At 43.4% G+C, this 25,533-nt stretch overlaps 1 protein-coding gene across 3 annotated transcripts in view; it reads right to left on the bottom strand.

Annotated features, from left to right (window-relative positions):
* The window catches only part of nbeal1 (neurobeachin-like 1), a 55,744-nt gene that overhangs the window by 6,840 nt on the left and 23,371 nt on the right, over positions 1 to 25,533 (bottom strand). For 2 of the 3 annotated variants that reach the window (XM_065469740.1, XM_065469739.1), the window contains exons 9-48: positions 25,034 to 25,397; positions 24,714 to 24,820; positions 23,130 to 23,216; positions 20,152 to 20,235; positions 19,654 to 19,752; positions 18,944 to 19,515; positions 18,350 to 18,482; positions 17,958 to 18,077; positions 17,527 to 17,836; positions 17,325 to 17,410; positions 17,081 to 17,170; positions 16,163 to 16,340; positions 15,931 to 16,064; positions 14,518 to 14,677; positions 13,539 to 13,641; positions 13,303 to 13,462; positions 12,079 to 12,237; positions 11,415 to 11,574; positions 10,975 to 11,063; positions 8,621 to 9,223; positions 6,196 to 6,371; positions 5,816 to 6,104; positions 5,430 to 5,738; positions 5,194 to 5,343; positions 4,956 to 5,113; positions 4,609 to 4,733; positions 3,559 to 3,685; positions 3,305 to 3,453; positions 3,070 to 3,203; positions 2,879 to 2,980; positions 2,519 to 2,614; positions 2,284 to 2,408; positions 2,047 to 2,187; positions 1,780 to 1,910; positions 1,499 to 1,608; positions 963 to 1,080; positions 763 to 860; positions 559 to 675; positions 369 to 458; positions 144 to 253 (exon numbers count right to left, since the gene is read on the bottom strand). In XM_065469740.1, coding sequence (XP_065325812.1) covers positions 144 to 253; positions 369 to 458; positions 559 to 675; positions 763 to 860; positions 963 to 1,080; positions 1,499 to 1,608; positions 1,780 to 1,910; positions 2,047 to 2,187; positions 2,284 to 2,408; positions 2,519 to 2,614; positions 2,879 to 2,980; positions 3,070 to 3,203; positions 3,305 to 3,453; positions 3,559 to 3,685; positions 4,609 to 4,733; positions 4,956 to 5,113; positions 5,194 to 5,343; positions 5,430 to 5,738; positions 5,816 to 6,104; positions 6,196 to 6,371; positions 8,621 to 9,223; positions 10,975 to 11,063; positions 11,415 to 11,574; positions 12,079 to 12,237; positions 13,303 to 13,462; positions 13,539 to 13,641; positions 14,518 to 14,677; positions 15,931 to 16,064; positions 16,163 to 16,340; positions 17,081 to 17,170; positions 17,325 to 17,410; positions 17,527 to 17,836; positions 17,958 to 18,077; positions 18,350 to 18,482; positions 18,944 to 19,515; positions 19,654 to 19,752; positions 20,152 to 20,235; positions 23,130 to 23,216; positions 24,714 to 24,820; positions 25,034 to 25,397 — 6,653 coding nt within the window. The remainder of the gene's footprint in view (positions 1 to 143; positions 254 to 368; positions 459 to 558; positions 676 to 762; positions 861 to 962; positions 1,081 to 1,498; positions 1,609 to 1,779; positions 1,911 to 2,046; positions 2,188 to 2,283; positions 2,409 to 2,518; positions 2,615 to 2,878; positions 2,981 to 3,069; positions 3,204 to 3,304; positions 3,454 to 3,558; positions 3,686 to 4,608; positions 4,734 to 4,955; positions 5,114 to 5,193; positions 5,344 to 5,429; positions 5,739 to 5,815; positions 6,105 to 6,195; positions 6,372 to 8,620; positions 9,224 to 10,974; positions 11,064 to 11,414; positions 11,575 to 12,078; positions 12,238 to 13,302; positions 13,463 to 13,538; positions 13,642 to 14,517; positions 14,678 to 15,930; positions 16,065 to 16,162; positions 16,341 to 17,080; positions 17,171 to 17,324; positions 17,411 to 17,526; positions 17,837 to 17,957; positions 18,078 to 18,349; positions 18,483 to 18,943; positions 19,516 to 19,653; positions 19,753 to 20,151; positions 20,236 to 23,129; positions 23,217 to 24,713; positions 24,821 to 25,033; positions 25,398 to 25,533) is intronic. The other variant, XM_065469741.1, reaches the window with a different exon arrangement.

Here is a 25,533-nt window from a genome sequence, read left to right as displayed (position 1 = left end):
CCCACTGCCTTGCAGGACATGCAAATCCATTCTAAATGAAGTGAGCACCAGAGTCAAACCCAGTAAAAGTGCTTTATAGTATAAACAGACATGCTGACTTTTGATGATATGATATGCCTATGATGATGGTGCAGTGTCCTTACTTGGTGTTAGAAACTGTGGGGTCCTTAATGAAGGTGAAGTAGTTGGAGATGTTCTTGTTATAAGGCAGCCACCCATGGGTCCCCACCAAGCAGTTCTGACTCACCGTTACCTGCAGACAGCATGAACACCACAAAGGCATCACTGCCACTGATCAGTCATTCCTCTTCACCTGTCCTTGATTCTTTTCTAAAACCATAAAAGCCAAGTACAAAATCAAGGCTCACCATGGTGTCTGGGCTCCCCTGGGTGATGAAGGAATGTGACTGATTCTTTGGGACCACAACCTTAACCAGCGGCACATTGTCACTGATGCCCTTCATAAAAACACAGTAATACGTTTGGTCAAATTTTAGCTCACAGCACCTGACATGTTAGGAAAGAAACTGCACTATTTTATTTTATTTGAGCTAATACCTCAACAAAGAAGGACTTGAGGTCACTGAGGTGCTCGAACATGCTGAGAGGACACGAGTCCAACTGAGCTTTCCTTTTCTCCACTTCCTCCTGAGACAGGCGCACTGGATGGGGCTCCTAAACACAGACACACACGCACACAAACTCAAATATCAGACTGAGAAGAGAAGATATTCACTAACAGATGCCAGAGTGAGTCTGCACCTTGAGTAACTGGCAGGGTGTCTGACCAAAGTTGCTGATCATGCCTTCCAGAGCCTTACGCTCCTTTTCATCAGTGATGGCGTCCAAGTCCACCGCCCCTGCAAACCCAGACCATCCTCTTAATACTAATAAATTACTGCACTTATTAACGCAACAGTCGTTGAGATGTGGCAGCCCGACGGCTGCTGTGGATTCGTTACCCTCATATGTGCAGTAGTAGAAGACGTTGAGGGCTTCCACCGCTGCAGGGCCCTTCTGTTTGTAACCAAAGATCAGATCAATCCACTCATGGAGGTGGGCTGACACATACTCTGATTCCTGTAACAGAAAAACTGCGATTACAACCCAAACACTCCAAAGCAGATAGTGTCCATCTGCAGTTACAGGTTTTAGTCACAGGTAATCGAGTACTGCATCATTTCTTTCTTATACAAGAAACATATGTTTGATTTTTACCTGGAACTTTTTGACTATTACTGCCTTCCTTCTGCATGCTTTCAAATGACTGATAGTTGAGTTAGATTTAAAATGTTGTGCTTCTAGGTGCTTTATCACCATCTGTTTAATCTATATGATCTATTTAAAGCAGCTTTAAGAAGCATCACGATATGTCAGCTAACTCAACTATTGTCTGGAAACAGTCAGTCTGTGATGTTTGCACTGTGGGAGTCTCTGCTGTGGGAATGATCCCTACGGAGTGACATCACACGGCAGTGGCAGTAAAACTGCATCTCACCAGAGCTTTGCGGTGCTTGTAGATGAAGTCTTCAGGGGACTTGGCCCATTTGGGCAGAACAACATCATTTACTCTTTCCTTGGAGATCTGCAGGCGACCCAGATCAAATCCTGCAAGGACAACGAGAACAAAGCACGAGGAGTTTGAATGTTTTCTGACTTATATCTCTAATCGTATTTGTGTTTGACAGCCACACAGAGCACAATAAGGACTACATTTAAACTGGTGGTAGCTGTAATATCTGAAAAGATTTCGGCATACACCAAAAAGTGAAATCTCACCATTTTGGTTTTCTAAGAACTCTGGGAAGTAGAAGAACTCAGGGATGAGCTCCTTCACGTCGTTGGGGTTGTCCATGAGGGTCTGCCATGTGGCTGGGATGGAGTGGAACTGACGGTCGGCACAGTCGAACCTGATACATTCAGGGTGGTACAGATTAAGCTCTGCAGGCTTTCATGCTATTATAGAGTCTACATCCACACAGATAAATGCACATAAACAAGAGGAAAGAGGATGGAAAAATAAATCATGTATAATGAGACATTTACCGTCCACTCTGTAGCTGGATGTGCAGCGACGTGAAGGGCTCCACCCTGATCATGTAGTGCATCACGCCGGCAGCGTTAGAGTAGTGGGTGCCATAATGGAACCTGTCTATGGTTCCTGTTGGGTCTTCAAAACTTTCATACCTGACGGACACATTTAATGTGTTAGTTAATGCTCTCGATGATCAAGATGCTCGTCAGAACATTTGGATGTTAATTCAGTACGAGAGTGAAACGTACTTTTCTCTAACCGCCTTTGCGTTGCGTTCATTAAGCACAGCGACTGGTTTTGACAGGTCCCTGAATACCCGAGGATCAGAAAGGTCCAGCTCCTCTGAGGTGTAGTCCGCTAGAATCCAGGGAAACTAAACAGACGGGCCACAAATGATTCGGTCAGAACGGAAATGAAATGAACCAAGAATGCAGGCTCATGGGTTTCACAGCTGTACAGTATTGTACTGAGTGATGAACGTACCACTGGGTACTGAGCCAGGTCATTGTATGTTCTGCCGGCAATCGTGTTGAGCTGCATCAAGTAGTCAAAGTTGGAAATCTCTCGGTTCACCCATTTCTGTGACAAAACCAAGACACAAATCCTGTGAGCTCATTCTACTCAATGTTACCCAAGAACCCTTTGTTCTCTGCAGACAGAGCTTGATGTTCTCTCATGTGAGAACATCAAATTATTTATCAAATTTAAGTAAATTCATATTTTAAATGAAAAAATATTTCAGTGATTTTTTCCTCAGTGGTAAAAGACACTGTTGGGCTTTGGTCTTTTAGAAGAAGCTGCAGAGTTTGTGTAAGAAGGCTGATACTGTTACTGTGTCCTGACCTGTGTGAGTCCGGAGGCTTTGAGGAGCTCCTGAGGAGAGCGGGTTTCATATAGGTTGAGGGATCGCAGCAGTAACATGCGGCTGTAGACTTTGTTTCTGGCCTGTAATAAAAACACACAGTTAGTATCCTACTTTTTCCTTTGACTAATTTACTTGCTGCTCATAGAAAATAACACTTGTGTGCCAGCACCTCTTTTTTAAAGTTGAGGAAATAGTTGGTTTGGTCAATTAGGAAGATTTCCAGAGCTGAGCGCCGCAGGTTATAACGTCTAAGGTGGACCTCTCGGATTTGCGACAGAGGCCATTTGAAGTCATGACCCACTCCTTTGGGGGGGAAAAAATGACACATCGAGCATTAAGTCTGTTCTGTCTTTCTCTCTTTTTGGCCTCCACCTCTCTCTCTCTCTCTCCCTGTGCTTCCTCACCTTCCTCCTTCTCCTGGCTGCTATCATAGAAGTAGATGTGCTGTGTGGTGAGTTCCAGGCGGCCGGGAACCACGTCCACTATCGTCACCAGCTCACAATCCTCCCACAACACCAGCTTCTCCTTCTGGCCCGCCTCATCTGCTTCAACCCTGCAGGAACCAGAGTGGGATGTTGCTTAGAAAGCCTTTCAATAACTCAGCACATCTACACGTGAATATGTTCTGTTGATCGACAGTCATTATTTGGTGACTGACTGGTTGTTGGCAGTAACAGGGTCGTCCTCTGGCAGCTCCAGGATGTCATCTTCCAGGTCGCTAACTTTGACTTGCTTCACGGCCTCCAACAGCAGAGACTCTGGGTTTAAACGCTGCTGATGGACACCTGAGTAAAGCAAGTGAGACGGGTGGAAATTAAAAACTGAGGCGGCAAATTAATATTATGCAGCACTGCTGAAAATCAGCGTCTTTGCTCTCCTGTCAAGGGCCATCAAATGACAAAACCATACTGGGTTAGCTCACCTCTACAGATTTATGTACGCAATTTGTTTTTGGGGTTCCCATATAACCATTCATATACTTTGTCTGGGCGAAAATGCAAATTGGAAGGATTTATTTTAAGATTAAGCCCTAGAATAACAACATCAGTGTTTTTTACTCTTAGTTCCACAAATCTGACAAAACACGTGGTGCTTAAACTAACCCATCATCTCTGAAGAGGAACTACTCAAAGGCAGACAAAGACCAAGATGATATCTGACATTATTCAGAGACGCTGTTTAAGAAGACAACATGGGCCCAGAGGAGGCTGAATAGGAATCTGCTGCCCTGCTCGTGTCCCCAAAAACAGCTGAGAAGTAAACCTATGATGCTGCAGTGATGTATGTGCACAGCAAAGCTGCAGCTGTGTTGCTCTGGTGGGACGGAGCTGTTAATCCTATGCAAGCATGTATGTATGCACTACACTGGGACAAAGCTAAGGTTCAAAATAGCTTCAAAACACATGGATTTAAAAGATGGCTGCATAAGAGACCTGCTTTTAGAAGGACGCCGACTTGTTTCTCATATCTGTTTCTGTTAATCTGTTTATCGCAAGTGATATCAGCATGATATACTGTACACACACACTTTTCCCCTAACGTTACATCCACCCACTGATGCCTCTGTTGAAGCAGCGCCTGCTCCCAAACAGAGACTCTAAAGTCGAAAATATTCAAGCCTACATTTCTCTACAGAGACTACTCAAGAGGCAGGAGCTCGTCTAAACAGAGAGAGATATTTCAGAGAGAAAAAGAAATGCTATCTCACCCAGATTGTCTCTCAGAGCACTGGCCTCTCTGTGAGCATCAAAGTTGTAGTTACGGACCAGCTTCAGCCTCATGCGGGAGTAGTTTTCAGCACTCGATACCCTCCAGTGCATCTCATCCTGGTGCCTGTTAAAAATGTTACATAGGAGACTTTAAATACCTCCAAATCACACTTAAACTTAAACCAATCTTGTTCCATTCTATTCATGCACTTATATTTTTCCCCCCCTCATACCAGTGTCATTCTTTCCATTTCGTCTTTATAACTAAACTGAGCCTGAAGCTCATATTGAGAGCATTTGTTTTACAGCAACCATACTATGGAAGAACAAGAGTTGAAATCAGTACCTGTCAGCCCAGGGCCCTCTCTCACACACCAGACCCCGCCGCGCTGTCTTCCACTGCCTCAGGGTGGCGTTATTCTGGCTGTGCTGCTGCTTCAACATGCTGTTGTAGCGGAGGTTCTCCTGGCGGCCACGGCGTGAGAAAGGCTCCACAAATTGCTCCTGAGAGACAGCAGAATTTTGACTTTTTACAAAGAGGAGCTCTCTGAAGTCATCACCAATTCACAAACATGCCAGCTAACCTGGAAGCGGATCTTGCTCTCTCCTCTCTCCCGCTCTCTCTTATGCAGGCTGACCATGAAGGTCTCGTAGCACTCTTTCCAGTACAGAGCCATGGTCTCGTGGCCCTGACTGAACATCTCGATTTCATACTGCTTCATGTACGGAATAATCTGAAGACAGACAAAAGACAGGCAAAATCAGTAACTCTTTCATTTTTGTCCTGAAGCAACAGCAGCACTATATTCTAATCTCCTACATATTTATCGAGGTAGACACGCCATTCGGGTGAGTTGCAGTAAAGCTTGAAGTCATCGAAGAAGGAGGGGCTCCCGTTGGTGTCGGGCAGCTGAGGCAGGTGCAGCTCCATGTAGAGGAGGCGGTGGACTTTGGAGAGCAGCGTTCGCAGCAGTGGAACCAGGAAAGAGTACATCTCCTCGGTCTGCTCTTGGATGGAGCGCCGCAGAATTCCCTCCACCTTCCCTAGCAGGTAGCATGCCTCGTCCTGGCTGGAAATCTCCTTGGTCTGCAGGATGCCGTTAAGCTTGGCGGTGGCCATGGCACACACCTGGGACAAAGGTTATTTATTACTGTGTGTGCATGCGATGCAGTATGACGATGGAGCACTGAACAAAAAAGGTTCACCTCTGGGTCTTCCTGAGCCATGAAGCCCAGGAGCAGTCTCAGTCCAACCTGGGAGAGCTGGAACCACTGGGAGCCAGAGGAGTACCACACCATGAGGCTGTCCATCAACGTCACCGCCTCTTCCAGCACCTTCTCTGTCCACAGTGCTGGGTTGATGAGACCCTCTGCCTGCAGGAAGTCTTGTACCATGTGAAGCAGGCGAACTGCATTCTCGGTGTGCTGCGGTAGCGTAGCAGCTGAAGCCTCTCGGTTGTCGCTCACCGCCCACTCCAACATGCGCTCCATCAGACTAGAGGAGAAAGAGAGCGCACGGAGATCATTCAACACTTTTTAAGCTTCGACTTTGCCCAGCACTGTTAAAACTCAAATAGAAGGCTGACCTGAGCTTGATTTGGTCAACATGAAGGAGCAGCTCATTGGCAGTTCCCAGTTTGGTGAGAGCAGAGAAGACCTGACCACGCTCCAGCCACGCTGAATCATCGGAGCCCTCGACTCCTCGCCACATCACACACAGGATGATCTCCAGCAACATGCTGCACAGCTCCTCTTCTGCACGCTAGGGGGTGACATTAGACCAAAGAAAGAGAGAGCTGTCATTAGATCAGGAGGGTCAAACTCAGGTTTACTAAAGGCCACAGCGGAAATGACAATCACAACATGAGCCAGAGATATACGTGTAGTTTACTGACATGCTAAATGTCTTTAAAGATGAATATCCCCACATAAGCTTCCAGAATTCGCGTTCAGCAAAATGTATTAAGAACACAAAATTACAGTAGATTAGATTATTAAATAAAGTGCCTTTTATTCATCTAATGGAGAGTGTAACAGCCCATGTAACAGAACGTAATGTGAACAGGAATTAAGCAGCCTTAGCGTTGTGCTCCGTACGTGCAAGAGTACTTTTTATTTTACCATTTAATGTTTTCAAGCTTTTCTCCAACCTTCCTACAGCTTCACTATGACCCTCCTTTGATGGCAGATTAATTAGATAGTTTCCAAATTTTATGCTGTTCAGAATAGTCTGGACTACACATAGATATTTAAAGTATTTCAGCCATTAATTATCTGTAAGGACTACTGGACAATGAATTCTGGGTAAACTGAGTAGCGGTTTGTGAAACAGGCTTAAGATTAAGCAGCGACTCTTTTTCCATATACCACTTTGAAAATGTCAAATTAGAGGTTCTAACTGACAGCATCCTGCCGTGGGAAGAGACAGGTTGTCTCTCTCTGCTCTTCCCTGCAGTGAGACACTGAAGTGATGGAAAAAAGCTTATTAGATAAAAGTCAGCGGTGGGCACCCTGAGGTGACAGTGACATTTCACTCAGTGAGTCGGAAGCTCACGCTGTTTACTAGCATTAACATCAGAATACTGACTACCATATACCATTGGACTGCAGGTTGAGATCAGTTGTTTTGAAAATTTGCAAGTGATAATTGGATTCAATCGAATAATCAGATCCATGACTGATGGAAGGTTTTCATTTACAGTTTGCACTCAGATTCCACCGACTGACATCACTACTGCATGTTTACCTTAGGGACCATCTGTTGGCATTTGCGTCATTACTATTCCTCTGCAGGAACAGACGCTTCCTGCACCCTGACTCCGGTTCTTTAATTCTGTTTTAGAGAATTTTAGGAGGAGATGCAAGCAGCCACAGTTTGTGCTGTCACTCTGTACAAAGATGTAGATTTAAAAAGGGATACAGGGGACATGTCCCCCAAAAATGTGCGCATTTGTGATTTTTGTGTTTTCTTCACCAGAATGAAGAAAATGCAACAAACAAAATGTACTGGACCAGACTGTGTGGCAAGACCCCCGGTTTAACATATTCTCTTCCTGTACCTCAATATTTGAATGAATCCTAAAGCCAAGCCAACACTTTTAAAAAAAAGACAGAATAGATGTAACAACAAATTAAATCTGGGCATATTAAAACTGTTACTCAGGCTGACCATTTGCTCCTTTATTACAATGAACACACACACGCACACACACACACACACACACACACACACACACACATGTCTGGTTTGCTATCCTCGTGGGGACATCCCATTGACATAATGCTTTCCCTAGCCCCTTACCCTAACCCTAACCATTAAAAATGAATGCCTAACCCTAACCCTTACCCTAAACCTAACCATAACCTAATTGTAACCCTGACAGTAAAACCGCATTTTGAGTGTGAAAATTGCTTTCAACCCCGAGGGGACCTGGATTTTGGTCCCCACGGTGCAGAAAGTCCCCACCAGGATAGTAAAAGTCAGATTTTGGTCCCCACCAGGATAGTACGAACCCGTACACACACACACACACACACACACACACACACACACACACACACACACACACACACACACAAGCGCTGTGCGGTTAACAGTCACTAAAGCCGCTGAACATTAGCCCCTAAAAAGGGAACCATTTTCTCCTGATTGAGTAATGTTTGCTTAAGATTTTGGAGCCTTAAAATTAAAACACAACATCTCTGAGCCAGTTTAAAAGTCTCTCATGTCTTTAATAGAGGCCAATAGGCTTGATGCTGAATGCAGAGACTGTAGGAATATCAATAAATAGTGAAAGATGGACTAATTGAGGACTTGTTGTTTTTTTATTCCTGGGCTCTGATATAGCAGCTTTGCAGGATCCCCAGTTTAATATTCCTTATTGATTTTTTTCTGGGGCTTGTTTTTTTTTTTTTTTTTTTTTTTTTTTTTTAAATTGGAAAAATAAGCAAAAGCATAACATGTTCAATTTAAATTAAGTGCAAAGCTGTGTAGAAGATTCGAAGGATCACCTCAACATTGTTGAAAGACTCCCCCAGCGAGATGTTGTCACTAAACAGGAAGCTGTCTTCAGTGAGGGAGGAAGTTGCCTCTCGATCCCCGGAGTTCCCTGGGAAAGGCTTCGAGGTTTCCAGTGGTGAGGGTGTGCTGGGCATGCTCCCAGGTGTCTGGCTGCCGCTCTCTCCACCCTCATATGCCTGCAGATGGGACAAATCCAGCATCAAGCCCCCTGATTTTCCCACCACCCAGGGCTTGACGTGGGGCTGCGGCTCAGTGGAGGCAGAGGAAGACGGCGTATCCAACAGCGAGATGACATCGCCGTTCTCCAGGCTGTCCACAGAGCGGGTATCACTTATGCTGATCCGGTCATCCTCCACCCGGTCCAAGCGCCCGGCGCTACCTGCCCGTGCCCTCCTCTCCAACGGCAGCTCCAGACGGTTGCTACCGCCGCTGGTCCGGCTCAGCTCCAGGCTGCAGGTGCTGACAGTATCTGAGCTACGCAGCGTCAAGGACCCTTCGCCCCTTAGGTACAGCCGCATGAGGGTGTCCTGCCAACACTGCTGCTTTGAGATCTGAGCAGCAGCATCCTGTTGGGACTGAAGCAGCTGGTACACCTAAAGGCAGAGGAGGTAGCAGATTCAACTTTGAAGATGACAAAAAACAAAACAAAAATCTTCAAAGGCAAACTGTAACTGTAAGTTACAGATAGAAAGAACTTGAATTAAGGCTTTTAAACATCACATTACCTCACTAAACACTTACCTGACTGCAACCTTATGATTACAATCAGTCCAGAGCTATTGAGGAATTATGTTCCTTTGTGAATTATGACCCCATCACAGTTCAAAAAGGAAGATAATGCAGCAAGCCAGCAAGCGCTTGGGGGCAGGGGGAAGGAAAACCTCCCTCTGAACAGGAAGAAACTTGAGCAGAACCAGTCTCGGGGTCAAGCCAGAATTAACTCCCCTAAGTGACAAGGGTGTCTGCATTTTGGCCCATCTAGACAGTTACGCTCCTGCTTGGTGCTCCAGAGAACCCAGGTTCTCTAGGGAACATTCAAAAAGCTTTCCTCTGGCTGGAAACACACTCACTTTCCAGTTTGAACGCAGTTTGAACAACTGTAAAGTTGTTCAAACTGCCTTAACTCTGACTGTTAAGGCTAAGAGCATTATGTCTATAACTTCCTTCTGTTCCCTGAAAGAGAGGAATGAGATACAACACCAGGTTCCCCTGCAGCACACTTGGGCTTGGTGAATGGTTAGGGGTAACCATGATGACAGGCTGTGCAGGCAGGCCCATGCATATGTCAGCACAGGTCATACAGACCGTGATATTGCATACAATATATATTGTATGTCGTTCCTTTCCTTCAGGGAACAGAACATATAGACATAACAGTGTTTTTATTAATGTATTGTCAGTTAAGAAGATGAATTGTCTCAAAGCACTTAAATTTTCAGGTAAAGACCCTACAGTATAACAGAGCGCCCCAACGATCAGATGATTCCCAGAATACAAGCACTTGGTGGCAGTGGGGAGGAAGAACTCCCTTTTAACAGGAAGAAACCTCCAGCAGAACCAGGCTCAGGGAGGCGCAGCCATCTTCTGCAACTGGTCAGAGGGTTAAGGGAAAGAGAAGAGAGAAAAGAGAAGCAAAGAGAGAGCACAAACAGAAAACAAACGAGACAAAACACAAAACTACAAGAGAGAGTAGACAAAAGTTAATAGTGGCATATAAATGCACACTGAAGGCTTTTCAGGGAACTTAAGAACACCTGATAATAAAATGTTTCAAATGGAAGCATTTGTGACTTCCAGGCTGGAAGGCACAAATGCATGCACTTAGATTTTGCAGATGAAAGAAGGCAACGCTCGAGATTTGTTTAATGTGTGTAGTTGCTATACAGAGATCATATACCATGTTTTATCATTGCCTGTAACAGCAGGGCAACTAAAGAAGTTATAACTGTTTACTCTCAGCTGTTCATATGTTATTGATCTACTAATGTTCAATAATTATTTTAAACTAAATCATTCATCACTGTATTCTCTCTGCTGATGATGTTTTCACATGGATGTGAGTATAATGCACTGATCTAAATGTGTGGAGGAGGCGAAAATAGTGGCAGTGAGTGCTGGAATTTTCCAGGCTTAAACTGAGGACACGCATTATTATTATCACTAAATAAATAAAAAGGAAATAAGGTATGAAGAGAAACAGAAAAAGGAAACAGAAAATATTGTGCAAAGGATTAGATACTGTGCATTGATTGCAGGACCTTCAGTCATTTCCTGTGTGCTAATTTGCTAATAAATATGATGAATGGTGTGAGTGCAGCAGGTTTAAGTGCAGGTGTTCCCTCACCCTCTTGCAGACGATGAGTCGCACGCTGGGTCCGGCCCGGTGAGTGAGCTGGACCAAAGCCATCAGGTCCTTGTAGTTTACCACTTGATCTGCAGATTGTAGACACATATGCTTTTACATTGATCCAAGTATATTCAGTATTGGTTGGTTCACTGAAGTGCTAATGTGTTATTTCCTCTCAGTGACCGAAATGTATAGCCTGTACCCCACCAATCTGTCCAAAGTAATCTTTACCTGTCTCCATATAAATGCTTTTTGCCTTTAGCACCAGTGTGTTATCAGCGTAAAAGTATAATCCACAGTGCTTTTGTTTTTAAAGAATAACCAAGTTATGCATTATGCCAATCCTTTATGTTCCTGTATGTGTACTTGTTTTCTTACTAAAGAAAGAAAAAAAAAAAAAGCACAAATTTTTAAAATGCACTGAAGCAAGCTCTGACCTGTATGGAGGACTTGGTTAAGGAGACAGCGGATCAGGGTGGGAGTGATGTGAAGTTCAGAGAAGAGCAGCGACAGACCGGAGTAACCCGCCTCCCTCAGCCGCAGTCGCTGCTTATTTTTCTCATAGACCCGGTCGCAGCGCAACATTCGCTCAAACAACTGCAAGAAGCGGAGGAGAAACACACAAATCAATGATTCTGAACATTTTTTAAAGTAACTGTGCTGTAACGGATGTAGGATATTCCTTTTCGGTAGTACTGGTGAATTCTCAGAATGTCACATTAACAAGCATGGCGGCTACATGCACAAACAGCATGTACACGCAAAAATGTGCATGAGTGTTTTCCAAGACAAAACAGAGCACAGGATCAGATCAGGAAGGCCAACCTCACAAACCTGGCTCACCTGGCTTTCACTGATGTCAGTGCTAGCATGCATCAGCTGATGTCTGACACTGATATTAGTTTATCTTTATATATAAGATCCATTTCTCACCTTATTATTTAATATAAAACAGCAAATTTCAAAGTTTGCCTTTCTTATCACCATGATGCATTATTTCTATTTAGAAACACCTTACTATATTAAGTTACAATCAACACTGATGACTGTGAGTCTATGCTAAGACACTGAGATGGCTTTAATGAGGCTTCTGTCACCTACCTTAAAGACAAGTTCTCGGAGTCGATCTGAGTGTTTGTTATTGAGGAGGAGAGCATAGCAGGAGTCGGCCGCCGTGGGCTCAAAGAGGAGCAGGAAGAGCTGGTCTTTGGCTGGGCTGCTCTGCAGAAGGCTCAGCAACAACTCCAGCAGAGCACACAGCTGCAAAACAAACAACCACAGTTCACCCATCACATCTTCCAGTAAAGACTTTGTAATATACTTTCAATTTTCATATCGTCTGCTGGTTTAGATACGTTTCATTTCTGCTTTAAGTGAACCTTTGCTGTTTCACATTGGTAGCAAAGCTATCTGCTATAAACTATACTACAAACCGTACATACCCAATAACACTTTTGAAGCCTGCTTTTAGCTGGGTTTTGATTTCACTGAGGACTATCTTTAGATATACTCTTTAAAAAAATCTAAATGTTCACAGAAAAAATTAATTAAGTGCGACATAAATAAGAAAGTGAGGGAGCAGATGCCTGGATCATCTGATTATGTTGACCATATGCTCACAGGAGGTGATGTAACCTTCCACATACAGCTTTTTAAGTTTTCTTAAATGAAGTGGGACTCAAAAATTGGGGGAGAGGAGGAGGTTTGACGAGAACAGTGAATGGAAATCACCAAACTGTTGACAGAAAACAAGTCCAGTGAAAGGGTTATCTGCCGAGAGTCATAAAGGAAAACGGTTAATGTCAGTGTCAGCTAACAGCTGCTGATGGGTAATGCTGACTGAGAGGAAAATGTTTAAAAATAATGCAGAGAGAAAGAGAGAGGCCGGCAGAACAGCTGCCAGGTGGGAAATGAGTGTAGTGCTTCCTGTGCAGGCATCCCTGCACTTTGGTCTCATTGGGAAACACCAAATCCTGCAGTGGAAGCTCCTCTCATTTCACACCGAAATCCTCTAAATGGCACATTGTTGGGATTATCCAGTTTCACAATTTATAGGTCACCTGGCAAGCAGACGTTAATAATAACATGACCTACTCCAAATTTCTTAAGATGCTGACCTGATATATTTCAGTCTTTATGATCCAACAAAACTGCTGACTGGCTCACTGTAAGGCTGAGAAAGGATTAACCTTCTGTTCTTGGTGGATGCAGTACTCCATTTTCCATATTTTTTTTTGGGGGGGGGTATTGGTTTTTCCTGAGGACAAGCCTATTAAGCTGAATGATGCTAAAACTGGACCTCAACTATAAAATTCTAAATCTAACCTGATCTTCGTCTCCAATGGCAGCGATGTATCCCAGAATGCTCTGCATCTCCTCCTGCGACATGCCCTTACTAATATAGTACTTGATGAGGCTGCACAGAGATGCGCGGATGGTCCGAACGTCATCCTCGCTCAAGTCACTCTCTTTGTTAGTGTTCTTCCTAAAATATGGAAGAAATGACAATCAGTTCAAAGCCTGGCAAACAGATCCCCACCCACTCCCCACTGGAGTCTTACCCATAATAGAGGCGTATGGTGTCCACCAGAAACTGAACTCCATATTTCTTCCGGAACTGCTTCCTGTTGTCTTTGATGACAGTGGACATATACTGGATATGACCTGCATTACAAATAAAGAGCACAAGATCTGTCTCATTAAGGAGCATAAACTCTGAAGACCCACTGTTTTACATCTTTAATGCATTTTCATCAGTATTTAACTTTCACATAAGATCTTATTTCACTGGACACTGCTGATATCATCTGTTGCTATGAGTATCAAATCTCAAACATTTTATGAGACTCAAAATATGAGTTCTGCAGAAGACAAAAAAACAACCAAACAAAAATAAACAAACATACACTTTACAATTTCAACTCTAATCTGAAAGGAATATGACTGACAATTCTGTCAGAGCTTCTTTAGTCAAAACAGCCAGACCAATGAAGGCTAAACTACTGAAGATAAAGTGTGAAGCTTATGTTCCCGATGCAAATATGGAAAGCCAAAAGGCAGACAGCAGCAGTAAGGCTACCTGACAATAATAAAGCAAAGAAAAATATATATATTTGTGTCTGCCAATACAAGTAAAGTCTGTGCATGGAAAAATGTATTGGTTAAGCCAGAAATGGTATGAAATGGAAAGTCTAGGGTTGAGGTGTGTTGCAAAGTAGCTTGCAGAGGCAGCAGCAACTGCATGCAAGTTAAAGTTAAAGTTCCTTAAATAGGAAGAATATGACATGCAATAGCTGAACAATCAGCTAATGTGCACCGAGATCAGCTCATGTGCCTGGATTGTTAGCTGAGCTTGGCTCTGCTTCCTTGGTCTGGCTCAGAGTTACAGGACATGAACAGCGCATGAATCAAATGTAGAGTAGCTGCGTTTGTGACCCTGGTATTAAATACCTTGTTGTGTAAAATTAGATGAGAAACTGTAAAATCAAGTGTAGTGAAACATTTATCAAAGGCACACAAATACAAACATATAGATCTAACCTATGCGTAGCGGGAAGTCCCCTTTGTTCCAGATGTTGAAATTGAACAGCAGATGCGTGTGAAGCTGCTGCAGCAGAGCTTGATTCTTCTCATATGTCACTTGTTCTATCAGGAGCTGCACAGCAACCAGCACGCTGACGCCAACATGCCCAGCTGGCAGCTAAACACACACAAACATAACTATTAACTCAAACACAAACATGTTCAGACACCCATGAAAAATGATGACATGCAGAGGAAACACAGTACAGTTGACTACATGTATAATATGAAAATGCACCTTTTAAGAAACAAAGAGAAGCTTGTTATCAGGCCACTATATAGCCATGTGACACCCATAACTCAGTACCCATAAACAGATAAGGGAAGAAGTAAGCATATTAGTGGATTATTTGGATACCATTTAAAGGGTGTGGTTACATCGCCTAGAGCAACTGTTACCACATCTAAGACACTTTCATTTTATCTCGGTCTCTGTGGAGGCTTTTATTTTCCATTGGTGTAAATGCTGACTCAGTCTCCTCGCTAAGTAAATAAATAGAGAGGGACTTGCACCAGACAAAAGACTGAGGAGGAAAAGGAGGGTTTGGATTGGAGAGCTGAAGATTAAAGAACCAGCACATGAAGGGGGAAACAAAAGGACAAAAACACAGACAAGGAACAAACACAGACGAAGCAACAGACAGGGACAAAAAGGATCTGAGGTGAAATAATTATAAAGAATACGTGGTCCTTTGTATCAGAAATCAAATGATGTCAGCCAGACAGTCTGAATTCCTCAGCTGTAAGCTCTTAGAGTCAAACTAATCCATACTGAACAGGATGAAAAACAAAAGAGGCTCATGGTCATTGGGCACAGCCTAGTTTAATTAATGTACTGCCTGAAATAAAATCTAATGGACACTTTGCACCAAAAATACTCTTAAACCATCCCTCCATACTAAAGGGAATGCTGACAGGATATGCTCAAACCTAACATAAGATGAAATGCATTTACTTTCACCAAAACCAGAAAATTTGACATTCTTTAAAGGGAGGCTATTCTGCTCATTTCAAGCTCCATATGTTTGTTTGTTTTTTTATCTTTGGATGTTTTCTTGGACAAGAGATTCAAAATATTCCTTATTTATCTGGACCTTGGTCCAGCCCACCTGATTTGCTGCCCCTTATAAACAGGACGCTTAAACTGCAGGTGGGTGGAGCTTCTGTGCTCACTGACAGACATGCGTGCCTGAGATGACCATATTAGGCATATCCTCTCTCTGACATCACGCAGAGCCAAGTGTAGAAAAAACAAAACAAAACTGTAAATACAGAAAGTCACAATTTGCAGAATGAACTTGGTTTTATATTTAATTGTAAATATGTATCCACCCAAATTAGCCATATGCAAAATCATGCTTAAACCAAGACCTTCTGTAGCAGGGCTCCCAATGTCCCGACGCCATGTAAGTACAGCAGATTCTCCTGGTTGATTGGGTGTCTCTGCAGAAAATGCTTCAGCACCAACAGGAATGTGGCTACCAGATTCTTCTCCAGACGGGCCTCTGAGGTAGAAAATGTATCTCAGTTTATTTCCTTATTCTGCCCATTAACACAATTGTTTGTTTCATGACAAGGATTTGACAGTTGTATCAGAACAGACCTGAAGACCTGTTAGATGGGAGAATGACCCAATCGCCATCGGCTGGTGTGGTCACATCTGGGGTGATGAAATCAGATCCAGCTGTGGGATCATTCATCTGCTGATCAGGAGTCACGAAAGCCAACTGCTCCAGGATTGGGAAGAGAATTGGCAGGCCACCCACACAGTTGATCATGTCCTGCCAAAGATCAATATTATAGAGCTTAGTAGGGGGACGTGTGGTGCTCAGAATTGAAAAAGAAAGCTGAAAATTCAGTACCACTAAAGATGGTGGTTGTCCAACCCCTGCCTTCCCCCTAGTGGTCAATATAAAAACTACAGATTTAAGGCACTTTACTTTTCATACCTAAAAGCTTTTTTTGTTCTCTAGAACACAGATTTGGATTAAATTTATTCAAGTGCTCTGTTGGGATATGTCAGAGACTGATGTCAGCATTGTGGACTGAGCCAAAGTCATAATATCCTCAGGAAAGTCTGTGGACAAAAGCTTTTAAAACATTATTTTGGGACAAACTTACCAAACATTCTATATGATTTGACCAGTTTTCACACACAAACTCCAGAATGTGTAAGGAGAATCATTTCAGGCACTGTCCAAAGTTACCCTCCCACAGGCAGCACATCAAACACAGCGGCATTTAGGTAGAACTCTTCTAGTTTCACCAACCAATCAAAGCACTTTAAAGACCAAGCCACATTTTACATTAATTCAATTCTTCTTCTTTTTTTAATAAACTTTAAGCATCATTGGCCTTGATTTCATTCTAAAAATAGCTGCTGAGAGGGAAGATGTGCTTCTAGAAGGACCTTCAGTTCATATTAAAATAGTGTGTATATTACATCCATGCAATACAAGCACAAATACTCCACTGGCCATAAAACTTTTCCATGACAGCACGAGTTGCAGTTTCCGCCCACCTTGATATCCCAGTTAACGACTTTGTTCCCTGTCAGGCGTCCGTGGAGCATGTTTGGAGACAGGTCCAGGCAGATGGGGTTTCTGCAGGCCTGTTAACAAAAGGACTTTGTTTAGTTAGCAGGTAAAGTTTCAGCTAAACACAAACAAAAGGCAGTGATGTAACCCCGGAGAATCTCATCTGCTGCTACACACAGCTAGCTGATTCTAAGAAGGCGTGGCTGAGACAGTGATCACAGTAAGCACCTTGGGTGAGTAATGCAGCAACAATTTGGCTGAAAGGTCCCCAAGCTCTGATTCTTGGGCTTTAAATGGAGAGATGCAGTTTGGACCTGTGCAGAAAAAACCTTAAGTTATAAAACTGATTCAAACCACATTCTTGTTCAATTCTTTTTTCTTTACATTTATTTTTAATATTGCACCTCTTCCATAATTTCGCATCACTTACCAGCACTACAGATGGCTTTTATGTGGTTCTGCTGCAGTGGTTCATGAAACACCATGACACTTCCTAGCTGGCCCTGCAGGGACGTGGGGCTTCCCCACTCGCTATCCTGAGTGCCCGCTGAGATTAGCTTAGTCACAGACTCAGGCTTCCCTCCCAGGAGGCCTCCCCAGGTGTGAGGGGACAGGATGCCGCCCAGTGACGAGCGAGTGGTAGGGGTGGTGGCCGAGGAGAAGGGAGGGTCTGGGATTTGGGAGGGTGGAGGAGTGGTGGTGCGCTGGCCTGCTGAGCCGATGCAACAGGAGGTGAACGGCTGCAGGAAGAGTAAAGCAGAAGAATGTGGAAAACAGAAAGAATATAAGACAGCAAAAATATTTTCACAAACTGTAAAATTTAGGTGTTGTGACAGATAAGTTGATTGGTTCAGGTCTCACCTCTGTCATGGTCGGGTACTTGAGGGGGGCAGAGAGTTTCTGCTGTCCATCCACATAAATGTGGACTAGACTCTGTCCAAATGGCCTCTTTCCAGGCACATGCACCACACCGATGCTGTGCTGTGGACAGAAATTCAAACACCTCCGTTAGGCGTCAACTTCCTAAACTACAACTCCACAAGAGGTCCAAATGAAGTATTCATCTAAATAAATACTCTACACATATAATCTTTGTGTTGTAGGATTTATTAACTCAAGGAACAGTCAAGGGTGTTACACATCTTTCTGATTCATCTCTGATAAATGCTGATGTATTCATGTGCTCTGGAGACGTATTTTTCAGTGGTACTACCCTTTCAGCAAAGAAATGACATCATTTGAATCTGACTCACCCAGAGAGAGTCACAGAAGCAGTAATCAGGCAGCATGACTGTGACATACTCCTTCTTTGTGCATACGGCCACAACCAGCACACCTGCTGAGCTAATAAAGGCCTCAAAACCCGTTCCTCCTGGAGTAAAAAAGCTGTAGAGAATCAAAGAAAAATATTTGAAATATTTTGAGTGTTTAACATGCATAGCTTTTTACTGAAATTGTTGCTATAGGTTACACTGAGGGGCCAAATAAATCCAACCACAGACTACTTGTGTGAAGGGACTGAATTCCCTTTTTTCCTGGTAAAAACAGCGTTTCCCTTCTCAATGCAGCTTTGTTTATTTTAACTATGTAATGCAGAATAATCCAATATGCGTTGAAAGACTGAGTGCTAATTATAGAATTACAGATAAGTTTTTAAAAACTGACTTTAGGCAGTCACGGTGGACCAGATTACTGCCTACTATTGTCCAAAGCCTTTGATTTACAAAGGTTAACATTATATGTAAAATTTAAGATTATAAACAGACTCATCAGGACCTTCAACACTGATTTAAATATGGAATGTGTTCCCAGTTATTCCTGCCTATATTTATGTATTTTCTTCTGACCTGTACAGCTGTTTTCTCTTGTCTTTGCTGGATGGGCCCAGCTGGTCCTGGTCCAGTGACAACCAGGCGAGGAAGCTAAAGGCAGACCCTGGCCAGCGGTGCACTGTTGGAACTACGATGCCAGCCATGCTGGGCGACAGGTCAAAGTACTGCATGGCACTTTCCAAACCTTGCTTGCGCACCATGGTGAGGAGGGCTTTCAGGGCAGGACCTACGTATGGATGTGCTTGGCTGGACTCTGGAAGCCGAAGGAGACGCAAGAACTCCAACAGTTCCTTGGCACTCAAAGACTGGCACCCAAGTGAGCCCACTAGCCCCAAAAGGCTTTCAGCACAAGCTCTGTGTAGTCGCTCGTGGCGCTCCAGGGCAGCTAGTGCGCGCATGACCATGGCGGCGTTGACACAGGTAGCACGGGTCTGGCGGTTGAGGCAACTAAGGCGGCGGAGCCAATCGGCTGTGAAGAGCTGCAGTTCTGAGGAGTCCAGCTCTGGGAGCCACTGGACCAGCAGCAACAATGGCTCCACATTACTGATGCCCAGGAGGCCCACTGAGGTGTGCTCACCCTCCACTGCCTGGATACACACACACACAGAACTCTAGTCACCAACCATTAACGATTTAGGAAATACAGCCATTAAACGCTGTGGATTATTCAGACAACTATAGAAATTTGAAAGTCAGACAATAAAAGTCTTCAGTCTTTGTCTCACCATATTCATCAGCTCTTTGAGAAGGTGTCGAGATGGCTGCCCGAGGGAGATAAGTACTTCGTACAAGTGATTGTACCCGATCCTCTCCTTAAAAACCTCCTGTACAAATCAAGAGAGCCACAAGGAATTTTGTAACAATTTGACTCCAACTAAACGTCTTTGTAATGTTTCAGAAACGTTTCAGAATGTTACAAGTTTTATTCACTTAGCATTAAATGAAAGTCTCTTTAATGAAACAATATCAATTGTTCTATCATTTGTGTGGCATAGAACAGCACACCGACAAAGATATCAGTGTCTCCAGTCACTCAGTCTTCCCAGGATATATTAGGAGGCCACCAAGTCAAACCCTGCTGACTCCGCTGATAGCCAAATGGTTGTGTAGCAGGCTCTCATATACAAGGTGTGCTATTTAAGCTCTTTTAGCCCACAGTCGCTAGCAATCTCTAAAAATATAGAATTGCAAAATTAAAAGTAACAGACTACCAATAGTTTTACCTTTGCAGCTGGCGATTTGTGCATCACTGTTGTTAGGGCTTTGATGGTTGCTACGGCAAGGGAGTCCAACCGCCCTTGAAACACCTGAAAGAAAAAAACTAGTCTGTCCCCTGCTGCTAAAAAGTTGTTCTTTTAGTAGGAAAAGTTGGTACTGACAGATGATTGCAACACTAAAGACCAACTTCTTTCAGGGCCTAAAAACAACATGCATCACTATAAAAAAGATAAGAAGTAAACTTTAGTCGATGCCTTGGAGTCTGATTCATTTTGTTTGTGTGAAAAGTGAGTAAAAATCACTGATGATGGTTAGAACCCTGCAGTAGGAGCTGGCATCAAGGCTTGTACTGCAGATGTTATAGTGAAGGTAAGACTTGTTCTTCTGTTCCAGGTAAAAAGCAATCCTTTTAATAGCATCAGGACATCAAGGTTTAGTTTAAAACAAAAAGAAACACCCACTTCCACACAGACAGTCAACCACAAAGAAGTACCTCACTGGTTTTTTTTTTCCACAGTGGCACACACATTTAAAACAAAGCATGCAACCCATAAAACACAAGCCAAACCATGACACATTTAACACAGATCCATCTCCATCCAGCTTTGTCCTGCTCATGCCTGACACATTCTGGGTCACTAAACCCATTATTTGATTGACATGAGAATGCTCTGCAGAGTCTCGGACCAGCTGGAGAGGGACTGTGGCAAAAACAAAACACTTAGATCATCGTCACAGAGTCCAGATTACCTCAAACCACTGAACTCTGTGAGAACACACACCAGGCCATTGTGATAGCATTCCAGTGGAGCCCTTAGTATACCAAAGAAAACCAGGACAATGCATGAGAAGGTGGGAATAGGAGTGAAGAGGTGCTCAGGGGAGGGAGGAAATTGCTTTAACACACGAGGCATCGAAGTCACTCCACAGCAAGGCCACAAAAATCACATAGTTGAGTGGTTGTTTATCACCTTAGCTCAGTTGAAGTTTTAAAACATCATCACTTCATCACATTTACATTTGTGCTCTAAATTAAGCAAACGTCTGCTTTTTTTTTTTTTGGGGGGGGGGGGGGGGGGGGGGCAAGAGACCTTTCTGTGTGCTTAAGTGAAGAGCGCTGACTGATAGCTGAAGTAAAAGAAGGACCAGGAAATATTAAAACTTAGTGAGCTTAGTAAAGTTTTACTTTTGTTGACTCACTAAAGTAGACCAAATCTTTCATCTCTGTATGTGAGATAGGTTAACTTACCTGCTGCTACATGTTATTTTCTGTTCATGCTGGAAGCTGTTTTTCTTTATTGTTTGGCGAGACATCTTTTTGGTGCATTATCGGCACAAATTACGGATCCTGATCTAGCCTAACATTTATGAACCTTCCAAATTAATTATGGGAATGATTAATGAGAATGTACCTTTATATCTGCGTAAAAAGATTCTGTAGGCAAGAGAAAAGATTTTAGGTACCAGACGCATTTTGGTTTGGGTTTGTAGTCTGCTTGTGGTTTTGATTTATTGACCAATCACATTTGAGCAGGATCTGGTTTACTGGTGACCAGTCCCTGTGCAGAGCAAAGGTGGGAATACATTTTCTGAATCTATGAGCTATCGCCTGATGATGCATTAGCTGCATTTGCATTCACAAAGAATGATCAGCACCCTGACAGCAAGAGGATTCTCTGTTAATCATCTTTTGGTTGCTCCCTTTAGGGTTCGCCACAGTGAATCATCTGCCTCCATCTCACACTGTCCCCAGCATCCTCTCATCATACTCTGGCACCAAATAATATCTTTGCTCTAGATCCACAAATACACAGGGGACCTCTTTTTGACTTCCTGTATCAACCCTCTAAAACTTTGTATATGTAGTGCTCTCTTGGCATGAAGCCACACTGCTGCTTGCTGATCGTCACCTCTGCTCTTAACCTAATTTCAACAACTGTTTCTCATTGTTTGACTTATCAGCTTTATCCCTCTGTGGTTACTACATCACCCGTCATCACCCTTGTTCTTAAAAACTGCTGCCGGTACACGTTTTCTCCATTCCTCAAACCTTGTCTGACTGAAAGTGTTAAAAAGTCTCCTGGACATCTCTATACCTCCACAGGTATGTCATCTGGACCAGCTTCATCCTTGTCACAGCTGTCCTCACTTCCTCCTTACCAATCCTCTGTACCTTCTGATTCACTAACTTACCTCCATCAGTCCTCCTCATTCTCATTTTCTTTATTCATCTGCCTGTTAAAGTACTCCTTCCATCTTCTCAACATACTCTCCATCTCTATCTTAAATCACCCTAACCTTCTGCACATCCTTTCTAGTTCAATCTCTCTGCCCAGCCAATTGATACAAGTCTTTTTCTCCTTCCTAAGTGTCCCGCCTCAGTACTACTTACTTCATCTCCCTTACTATCCCACGTTTTCTGTGCTAACATCTTCCTTTCTTAAACTCTGCACCACAAAGTCTCCTTGTCCTCTTTCCTCTGTCATGTTGGCTTCAGCCAACAACAGCAAAGTTTCCAATGGCACTTTATTGGCAACAGGACCAGAGTCGTTATCCCAGACCATGACCAGTCTGGTATGGAAATCTCATTCCTGATGATCTGCATGTTTGATTTGGCAAAGACTTTATGGCAGATGTCATTCCTGACACAACCCTCCCCTTTTATTCGGGCTTGGGACTAGCAGTAGGAAAACATCGGCGTGGCTCTGTTCTCTATTCTGCTATTAATTCACAATCCAAGTAAAATAGTAATAATAGTAGTAGTAATAATAATAATAATAATAATAATAATAATAATAATAATAATAATAATAATAATAATAAAGAAAGGTAAAGCAGTATGAGGGTCTTGCTGTGGAGCGGCCTCATGACTCTGGTGAGATGAAAGTGGAGGGATTTGGCAGCAGTAGCAGATGAGAATAAGGGCAGGGCAGATGAATGATGTGGAGGGGGTGAGATAATGTGGGGCTTTTCTCGGCGGTACCTGAGTGTCCCTCTCGCCTGTCAGTAACCTGTTGTTGGTTATATCTTTCTGGTCCTTGTCTGCCGCCGTGCACCTAGCATTAACCAGCTGATAGACACAACAAGCAACATGTCAACATAGCATGTGGGGAGGCTGAGAGAAAGAGACAAGGGAGAGACAGAGGACAGTGCAGGGGAGGAGGAAAGATGTTATAAGTGGAGGAGAGGGTGAGAGGTTAATAGCCATGTCACCGTGTGGACGCGTTGTTTGGTGAACCAGCTGCGCTGTGCAGAGGTAAACATGCAAGGAGGGCAAAATGCTCTTTCTCACACTGAAAGTGAAATACTAAACATGACAAACAGGATTGACGAGACCTGGACAAAACTGTATTCAACTTCAAATGTGTCACCTGCAGCAGACTGACCAGAGATGTAATAATAAAACCAGAGCAGATTTCTAAGATGTGAACTTCAACTCCATATTAAAAAAAATACAATTTTTTTTTACAACTCATATGCTACTCAAGTGAATCAATAATCTGACAAATAATTACACATTAATGTGATTCCCTATGATACCATACTAGTGCAACTGTGGGGCCCAGGTATGGGTGGAGTATTCAGAGGAAAAAGTCACATATTTACAAGTAAAATCCTGAATAATATCTGAGATGCAGGACAGTTTGCTGACGCTCGTCATGTATCTGAATTGTACAACCTAAGCAAATAACTTTGGAACAAATTCAGCAATAAGGAAACACTCCCAACTTCAGCCTGGAAACCCCAAATTATCAGAAGCCTCCAGACTTAAAAGAGACACGGCTGTGTGATGAGCCCATTTAGAGGGCAATAACATTCTTATTTGGTGGAGGTGATAGCTGCTCTGCATCACGTACTACAGCAAATGCAAGCATATTGCTGTTTACATCATATATACTGTGTTTAAACATTCATCCATCTTCTTCTGCTTATCCAATTCAGGTTCGGGGGGGGGGGGGGGTTAACATTATTAATCTAATCCCATGCACATCTATGGACTGTGGGAGGAAGGCGGAGGACCTGGAGAGAACATGCAAACTCCGCATAAAAAGGCTCCATCCGAGCCCTCATGCATATTCATGCAAGGTGTGCATGATTATGCATGAGCTTGCACGTCCCTGTTTAGCAACAGTATCTGGGGTATGATGAGGTAGATTCAGTCTTAGAAGCTGAAGATTTAATTCCTTAACATAAAAAAAATCTATTAGTATTTTTTTGACTTGCAAATTTGCAAATGATCGTTTTTCTCTGAATATCACCCCACTTCTCACAGCTCCATGAGTTTGGCTTCCTGCTCTTTTTCTTCATTTTCTCTCTCTCTCTCTCTTTTTTTTAATAACAAATACGATGAAAAACGACAAGATACAATACAAGCATTGCATCACAGTGAGGCCTCCTTATCAGTGTGTAAACACAAACAGCCTTAGGAGGCTGGGGTATCAGATACAAGATACTAACAAGTACAACAAAGATCCTGCACAGTTCTCGATGCCAGCTAAATCTACGGGTTATAAATAGACAAAAAGAAAAAAAAAAAGAAACAGAAAAAAAAGAGCTGTGCTTTTACCTTGCTGTTCTGGAGCAGTCGTGTGAGATGCTCAAAACAGTTACTGTTGAGGAAGATGGCTTGTAGTACTGGCCTGTCTGAACACAGGAACATGTCCCTGATAGTGTCTGAAAGGCAGAAGGAGAAATCAACACAGAGGGGCAAAGACGAAGAGAAGCACAGTGAGACAAATAAAAAAGGAATAGAGAGATGAATGATAACAGAATGTAAACACTGAAAATTATCCTTAAACAAAATGTAGCAGCTGATAACTAATTTAAAATGTCTTCAAAATGATGAAAGACACAGTTTTGGGGCTCTTTTGTGGATTAAGATCATACCTAGCATGTTTACTTGCAGGGCCACAAATCTGCTCTCCCAGTGTCGACCCAGTGTTGGCACTCGGCCCTTGGCTTGCTGTTGCTGCTGCTGGGCAGCCACGACAGCTGCTGGGTCCGAGTTGAGCAGCTTAAAGTAGTTTTCCAGCACTGAGGCGATTTCCACCTGCCGCTGGTCTGAGCTGGAGGCCAGGAGCCGCTGGACCACCTCCCGCAGGCAGCCCAACGTCAGCAGTGCTTTACGGTCCGGGGCCTCACTATCCCAGTCCTCGCCTTCATCTGAGGAGCAGCTACCCATGGAGCAGTCAGCCAGGACCCGCATCAACACCTCCATAGTGGCTGGAGAAATTGCAAGGAGTGCGTTCCTCTGCCGGGGTTGCGGTGGTGGAGGGAGGGAAACAATGTGAGTTAGTCAAAGCAAGTCACTCGAGATCAGAGAGAATTGAAAGCGCCGTCCTAGAGTGCGGGAAAGCGGCAAGATAAACAACAATACCACTGAAAAA

The sequence above is a fragment of the Pelmatolapia mariae genome, linkage group LG23 (genome assembly GCF_036321145.2).
Source record: "Pelmatolapia mariae isolate MD_Pm_ZW linkage group LG23, Pm_UMD_F_2, whole genome shotgun sequence".
NCBI classification, from domain to species: domain Eukaryota; kingdom Metazoa; phylum Chordata; class Actinopteri; order Cichliformes; family Cichlidae; genus Pelmatolapia; species Pelmatolapia mariae.
The sequence above is the reverse complement of the archived record's forward strand: the minus strand, read 5'-3'. Positions and strand labels throughout refer to the sequence as shown.